The sequence below is a fragment of the Gopherus flavomarginatus genome, chromosome 3, assembly GCF_025201925.1.
Source record: "Gopherus flavomarginatus isolate rGopFla2 chromosome 3, rGopFla2.mat.asm, whole genome shotgun sequence".
Classification (NCBI taxonomy): Eukaryota; Metazoa; Chordata; order Testudines; family Testudinidae; genus Gopherus; species Gopherus flavomarginatus.
The window spans coordinates 22929891-22937894 of NC_066619.1; the positions used below are offsets into that span (position 1 = coordinate 22929891).

Consider the following 8004-nt stretch of genomic DNA (forward strand, 5'->3'; position numbering starts at 1 on the left):
TCAACAAGTACAAGGCAGAGTCTTAAAATCGTCCTTCTTTAATGGTACAAAACCCCCGACGACTACACATCTCTCTGCCCTTACTGTAGCGTTAATATAACCCAGTGTCCAGCCAACACATAATATCAAATTGTTAGATCTTTAAACTAGAATCAAACCCTAATCTGCACAGGGATATAAAAGGGACACACAAAGAATACAAACAAAGCAACTTTAGGGGCGGGAGGATACTGGGACCTAAGAAATGCGTTTCTTTAGTGCTTAGCTCCATCTGGGATGTGAGCAGCTTGTGCTAGGAGGCTGTTCCTTCCTCTCAATTACATGCCTACTGCAGAGGCATCTATCTATCTATGATCGGCGACTTATTTTCCCGGAGGGATCTTTTTATCAAAAGGTACCAGCCATGCTGGTAGGGTCCTCTGTTGTTCTGGGCTGGGTGGGGAGATGGATCTCTGCGTGTCCCTTCAGATTGTCTGCCACGGTTTCCCAATGGACTGAATATGCTCCTTTGCTTTCAGCCGTAATGCAGCTATGCTGGTGTTCCTAGGATCCGTCTCTTCCAAGGGGAATTTGTCCACAAAATTGGTCCCGCACTGGTAGGGCGGGGGAGGCCCCATTGTCCCCAGGGGCTGCAAGGTGTGGCTTATGGGTGGCGGCGAATTCAGGAAAGGTGGAGGGGTGTAGCTGCTGGGGAGGCTTTGGGGGGAAGCCACGAAGCCGGGCAGAGTCTGCAGAGGGGTGCTGTTAGCCAGCGGTGGGGTGAGCCAAGACTCCAGCGGTAAATTGTTGTTGATGGTTCCCAAGGCGGAGGGCTGGGGGGATCGGCTGAAGGAGAGTATAGGGGAGTCCTGCAGCTTCATTGAAGTGACTTCCAGTTTCTCTTGCCTTCTCCATTTGGCTCTCCGGTTCTGGAACCATACCTGAAAACACAGTTTGGGGATTAGAACCGATTCTGATTTTCCTCCTGTCAATTCCAATGCAAAGAGCAAATAATAAAACCATAGGATAACAATCAGCCTTTCCGCTGTTCTCCTTTGCCTCTTGGAGAATACCCCCAGCTCTGCCGCTATCTGAGACACCGGCCGGAACGCTGGAATATTGAACTAGCTCTTGCGCGGGGGGGGGGGGGGGGGCCGATTGCTTGGGTTGAAATCGTTTCTTTTAAACCGAAGTCTTTTCAAAATCGCTTGCGGGAAATGGGTGGGATTGAATTTCATCCGAAGGCAAAAGAGCGAGAAACGATGCGTGTTATCCGCGATGCAAAGGAGGTAGAGTTGCTTTTTATGTGGAGAGTCGCCCTATATTTTTTTTGGGGGGGGAATATGCTGGTTTCTGAGTTGGGCAGAAACTCTCTGAAGCCAGAATACATCCGAAGTCTCCTTTAAGGAGACAGACATGGCAGCGGAAAGCAGGACAAGGGAAGTGTCTGGGACATAAAACACAGACGCACAAATCTATAATTTCTTCCCACTCTCTCTAGCTGAGATGGGAAATTTTAGCTATTTCTGGCGTTCTCCCGGGATAACCTTCCCAGCCTTCGGTATCGCGTAGTGTGGGGGTGGCTTTACCGGAATGTTATGGCCTCAATGGAGAAAAGATGGAGTTATCCCCAGTAACTTCTCCAAGAGGCACTGGTAATCACTGCGCAGAAATATTTCATGCAGTTTCCGGATTGAAGGGAAACAGCCCTGGTTTAAACGCAGTGAGTTCGGGCCGCATCCAAAACCCACTGAAGTTAATCGGAGCCTTTCCACTGACTTCAGGGCGGTTTTGGATCAACCCCACGAGAAGCCCCGAAAGCAACGCGGTGAGCGCTCACTGGGAGCCAGGCTCCGGAGGTCCTGCAGCTCGGGGGTTACAGAAAACGCTTTAAAGCGGGATCCCGGCTGAAAACAAAGTTGAGCTTTTTTAAAAGAAAACGCTTAGAGGCAATTTTATCTCGCCCTCCCCGATCAAATAATTCCCCAGCCACTCAAATCTGGTCTCGCTAGTAGCTGTCATGAAATTAGCACCATGTTCCCTTGCGGGCAGGTTTATAACCCCCACCCCGCTTGGAACCGCTCCCAGATTTTTCACAGATGACTAGTAAATATTGAAGGCTTTTCAAACATTTTAATGACCCGGGGATTAAAGATAATTCAACCTTAATGAAAGCAAAACAGTTTAAACGCCGCGCCGTGGGAATGAAGGTAAATTGCTGGGCTGGCCAGCGAGAGGGGAAAAGTTTCCGTGGGTCTCTGCGGGGGGAGAGAAATGTTCCTCCTGGGAACGAAATTAGGCAGCTCGCAATCGCCGCTGCTGCAAGGCGCGATTGATAAAATCCCTTCCCGCGGGATCCCTGGGCGTGCGGCTGAAAGCGGGGCTGGGGAGCGCTCTCCTAGGGCCGGCGGCTTAGCACCCCGGGGCGCTCCGGGCTGGCCCCACCAGGGGAGGGGAGGGGAGGCGGGCAGCGGGGCTCGCTTACCTGCACGCGCACTTCGGGCAGGTTGACCTTGACGGCCAGCTCCTCGCGGCTGTACACGTCCGGGTAGTGCGACTTCTCGAAGGCTCGCTCCAGCTCGTGCAGCTGGTAGGTGGTGAAGGTGGTGCGGTTGCGCCGGTGCTTCTTCTTGGGCTGCTCCTCGTCAGCCAGCTTGGCGTCCGGCCGCGGCGGGCTGAGCCGCTCCTGCGGGTGCTGGAGGCAGCCGGGCTCTGGGGCAACGGGGGGGAGAGACCATCAGGCGGGTCCGGAGCTCACCCGCGGCTCCCGGGGCGCAGAGCTCGCAGGCTGCCAAGCCGGGACGCACGTGCCCTGATCCCCGGGGGAAAGAGCCCCAGGCCCGAGGCCCACCCGCCCCGCCCTGCCCCCGCTCACCTTCGTACTCCTCGGCCCCGCTCTCCTGCTCCTCCGGCGGCTCCCCGGGCATTTTGGGGTAGCAGGGCCGGGGGCTCCGCTTGTCCGCCTCCTTCAGGGCCCGCGGGCTGCCCACGGGCTGGAAGGCGCCCAGCAGCCCGTCCTCCTTGGGGAAGCCCAGGATGGCCTCGATGCTGTGCAGCCGGGACTGGGGGCCGCCGGGGCTCCTGCCCAGGTGGGCCGAGAGAGAGAAGCTCCCGTCCGCCATGCTCAGAGGGGAGCCGGGCAGGTGCATGGAGACCCGCTGCCCCGGCTTGTCCCTGCTTCTCGGCGCTCACCCGCTGCCCCTCCGAGCTGGGCTGGGCTGGGCTGACTCCCCGGGGGTGGGGGGAAGCGAGCCGCCTCCCGATCCCCTGATGTCAGAGCCCTTGAGCGCACTGAGTCCTTAAGCTGGGCTGGGTGTCAGAGCCCGGGGCCGCCTTGTCCTTGAAGCGCAGCGGCTCGGTGCCCAGTGACCTCTCCTCGCCGAATGGCTTAGGCCGGGCTCGCCGGGGAGTTTTAAAGCTCCCTTCCGCGGGCAGCGGGCAGCTGCGCCCGCTGTGCGCTCCGCTCCGCCACTGCCACGATTAGCATCAGCCCGGGGGCTTTGTCTTCCTGGGGACACTGTGTCCACCTGAGTGAATGGGGCGAGCGACTCCTCCCCGCACTGCCAGGGAGCGGGGGCCGCCCTGCGCATTCAGACCCAGCTTCGCAGGGCTAGAGCTGCAGACGCTGGAATTAGCCGGAGGCTTGACAGAAGAACAATTATTCCACCCTTATGAGTAACTCTGAAATCCTCTTGGCGCTGGGCCGGGTTTGGATCGTCAGAACCGAATGTGGGGAAGGCCCGATCAGAAAACCACTTGGTCTTTTCAAAAGTGGATTTTCATTAACCAAAGCCAATCACAAAACCAGGGTAAAAATGCAGCTACTGCCCTAATCAGATGTAGTGACCTCAAAATCTAACCTACTGTGTTGCTATCATACTGCTTCAAACAACTCATAAGAACAGCCATACTGAGTCAGTCCAAAGATCCATCCAGCCCAGTATCCTGTCCACCGACAGTGGCCAGTGCCAGGTGCCCCCGAGGGAGTGAACATAACAGGCAATGATCAAGTGATCTCCTTCCTGCCATCCATCTCCACTCTCTGACAAACAGAGGCTAAGGACACCATTCCTTACCCATCCTGGCTAATAGCCATTAATGGACTTAATCACCATGAATTTACGCAGTTCCATTTTAAACCCTGTTATAGTCCCAGCCTTCACAACCTCCTCAGGTAAGGAGTTCCACAGGTTGACTTTGCGCTGTGTGATGAAGAACGTCCTTTTATTTGTTTTAAACCTGCTGCCTATTAATTTCATTTAGTGGCCTCTAGTTCTTATATTATGGGAACTTTTCCTTATTCACTTTCTCCACACCACTCACGATTTTATATACCTCTATCATATCCCCCCCTTAGTCTCCTCTTTTCCAAGCTGAAAAGTCCGAGTCTCTTTAATCTCTCCTCATATAGGAACGGTTCCAAACCCCTAATCATTTTACTTGCCCTTCTCTGAACCTTTTCTAGTGCCAGTATATATATTTTTGAGATGAGGACACCACATCTGTACCCAATATTCAAGATGTGAGGGTACCATGGATTTAACTCAGCCAACCTTAGTTGAATCATCAGTTTGGGAAGAAGTCTACTTATATGCATTTTTAAAAACTTTTTAAAATTGATTTTTTTAAAGATATCAGTCCGCCTTGCTAAATTCTGATTATCTTGCATTCTGGGTTATCTTTTTATCCCATTTCCCTTTTTAGATTGTAATTAGTTTGCCCTGTATTTGGATATTTCTGGTTTCATGACTTCTGTAAAATGCATTCTTTGCTTCCGAGTAATGGCCCTCTCTTTTTCTAAATTCGTTGAGCAATACATATGCTAATCGTTTTTCTATTCCTCTTTAAAAAAAAAATCCGTCTTGCTCTCAATGTTAGTGCAGATTTGTGGACAGATTTCCAAAGGTGTGTGGGAAAACGAAGTGACCGAAAATGAAGGGCAAGCAAATCTGAGAGACGCGTTTCTCACAGTAAAACAGCGAGAACGAAGTCTATTGAAAATCCAAACCTTACTGGCATCGGAGTTTAACCACCGTCTCACAGACTCTGGGACCCAGCGCAGGCTTGACACAGCTTCTGATTTAAATGTTTCATTCCAGTGGTCCCGGAAAGGGGCGTTGTCTCCTAGAAACATCACAACATCTTCAGCTCCTCCCTGTTCGTTTTACTCCTCCCAGTTTGTCCCACTAACGTCCCAGTCTCATGAAGCCAATGGGACTATGGGAGCAAGTAAAACAAGCAGCGTCTGGCTTCATGCCTTGACACCAGTGCAGGCTTGGGGAAGGGAAGGGACCAGATTTCGCAGACAGACTTTCGCCGCCGCCCCGCCCTAGGGGTGTGCTACAGACTCTATTCGTGGTAGTGAGCCGAGATTGTTTGCAGGAAGAACGGGTGCAGCTGGAGTCCGATCAGATCGTTTTCCTTCGCCAGGGGATAGCTCTCCAGCAATTCTGCCTGGGCACCGGCTGCACATCCAATGGACCAGCTAACTTCTTCAGCAACAGTTAGGAGTGCTGGAGAGACGCTCTGGGCTGGTCATCTCTCAGAGCTCGGGGATAGCCCGGAGAACCTACCTAAAATTGACAGTGGGCTCTCTGGAGCCTGTCATGAACTCCAACAGGGTCATTAAAATTCTGCCGTGTGTCTAAGCTCACCAGAAACGTTTCATTGCATTAACCATAACAATAAATGATCCATTCAAAGGTAGAATGCTTGGTCGATACCTGACGTTTTCTCTAACCATCTGTTGACGTTTTGCTCTCCAAATGTGGCTAACGTCATTAAAAAAACAACACATAATTAGGTTTCAGCTAGAAGCTGATTTCAAACGAAGGGGGCTTGTGTGTTGAGATCACAGTTACTGATCTACCATTATTTCTAAATCTAAAACCGGATCTGGATATTATTCCTAAAACAAGCTGGGCATAAATAGAAGAGGTTAGAGCTGAGATACTGAATTACGCGGGCTGGAAGGAGTGCCTGCCTGGCTCCTCGCTGGGCGATAAACCCTGACCCAGACAGGATGGAAGCAGTGATGAAGTGATCAGATGTACCTAATGCCTAGAGATGGAACGATTTTGTTCCCACAGGGCAGGGAAACCATTCGTCGTACTTTGCTGTCTCGGATAGTGTCAGAGTTAATAGTCATAGCAGTGGCATGGCCATCACGTGGGACAGCCGGCAGAGGAGTTAGTGCCTGTTCAGTGTCTGCTCACCAGGAGAGAAAGGAAGCTAGCGAACTAGTTAATTTTCCCTTGGCACTTGTCTTACCCCCTACCCGAGGAAGTTTGCATAAAATGAATTCTCAATATTAAACCGAGCTGTGGACTCTCTCTCTGGATGGACAGAAAAGTCTAAACTGAGAGAGAAAAATACACAGGCCAGTATCAGCCTGTGTCCGATGGGCACGTTCAGGTTCCGCGCTTGTTCCTCCGAGAGAGATTGGCAGCGCTTTCCTGCGCTCGAGTCCTGCCCACACGCTGCTAAGGGGCTTATGGGTTTGTTTGTTTCCCCAAAGATAATTCCGTTCAGAACTGTCCGGATCCCCCGCAGAGCGCCAGGTGAGGTTAGCCTGCAGTTACTGTGCATTGGGGGAAAGCAGGAAAACACTCAGCAGCCAGTGGCAAGGAGGGAAGAGACTGAAAGGACGAGAAAAGGTTAGGCCAGCTTTTGTGTGCAGTATAAAAAGCAAGTCAATACCATTGTGGGGGCATTGGAGGGTACTCAAAGCAATCCGCCGGGGGTCATTGTGATGGTTTAATCTACATGTGTATTTCCCAAGAACGCTATTAGTGAAGATGAATGGACTGTGCAATGTCCCTAATTTCTTCTCCTTTGGAGCTGGAGTTTTAGGGCCCTCACACAAAATGCGCCCGTCCCTCCAGAAACACGAGGCCCAGAATCCCTCTGCACCATGCAGCAAAACGTACAGGAAGATGAAATTGCAACCTGATGCTCAGCTCCCGAGCAGGGACTAAGGGCACAAAGGAGCCAGGGAAGCCGGGTAGCGCGCCTTCTGCAAAAGCCATAGACTGTGGTCCTGCAGATGGGCTGTTTTCGCGTCTCGCCAGGGCTGGATCAAAGATAGAGTGAAGCAAGAGGGGCCAGGTTCCCAAACCACAGTGTGCAGGAGTCCTCCACTGTGTCCTAACACAGCAGGGTAATGGCCCATCCAATCTCCGAGGTTCCTTCCTCGTGGCTAAGGAGCCCCTATTTTATTTTGTACCTTTAGGGTCTCATAATCTATTATACATCCCTATATGACATCCATTACCACACAGGCTTGGAATAACTACTCAGACCATGATGTATAATGTGGGGGGTCAACTGCCAGCCCCCCTCAGACAGAACTAGCGATTACTGTACAGACAATGTAACAAGTTTGTCTTTATCCCCCCAGCCAAGACTAACACTTGCAGTTTAGGTTAGCAAAAGGAGAACGGGTAATTGGTTGAACGTCTTCAGGCATTAGCCACTAGGTAAATCCTCTGCACACCACCCATCTCACACTAGTGTGACATCTCAGAAACTGATCCCACGACAGGCCGGAGCTTAGCAAAGACGATTTCGACTTGGACATGACAAACAGAGGAATAGGATAAGCTCTGAAAATATCAATCATCTGAATCAAGTAGCTGGGATATTCCTCTCCTTTGTGAGATAGTCCCCACCCCTTCCCGTTCCCTAGCCTCTTGCAAAGGTGTTTTGTATTATTACTATTATTGTTGCAGGTACTTTATGAAAAAAAGTGTGAGACAAAAATAGAGAATCTGTGAAGCATTTATATATCAGCTTCTACCAGCATAGAAGAGAATAACCGATCTCTTGTCAATAATACTCAGCAATGTGCATCATCTTCTCCTACATAGGGCAGGATGAAAGCAGAACCACAAAGCATTGACCCACAGAAACCTGCTTTCCTTTCCCCTCTCCTTTATTTGTCTAGATCAAATGATCGATGCCTTTACCCCCCCCCCACCCACACATTTAAACTGTACATAAACAAACAAATAGTTTTAACCATTA

At 51.1% G+C, this 8004-nt stretch overlaps 1 protein-coding gene across 1 annotated transcript; it reads right to left on the bottom strand.

The window, feature by feature from the left end:
- Positions 1 to 464: 464 nt before the first annotated feature.
- Positions 465 to 3128, bottom strand: RAX (retina and anterior neural fold homeobox). Its single transcript, XM_050944765.1, is given in 3 exon segments — positions 465 to 920; positions 2465 to 2759; positions 2893 to 3128. Coding segments are annotated over 3 exon segments (987 nt in total).
- Positions 3129 to 8004: the final 4876 nt, after the last annotated feature.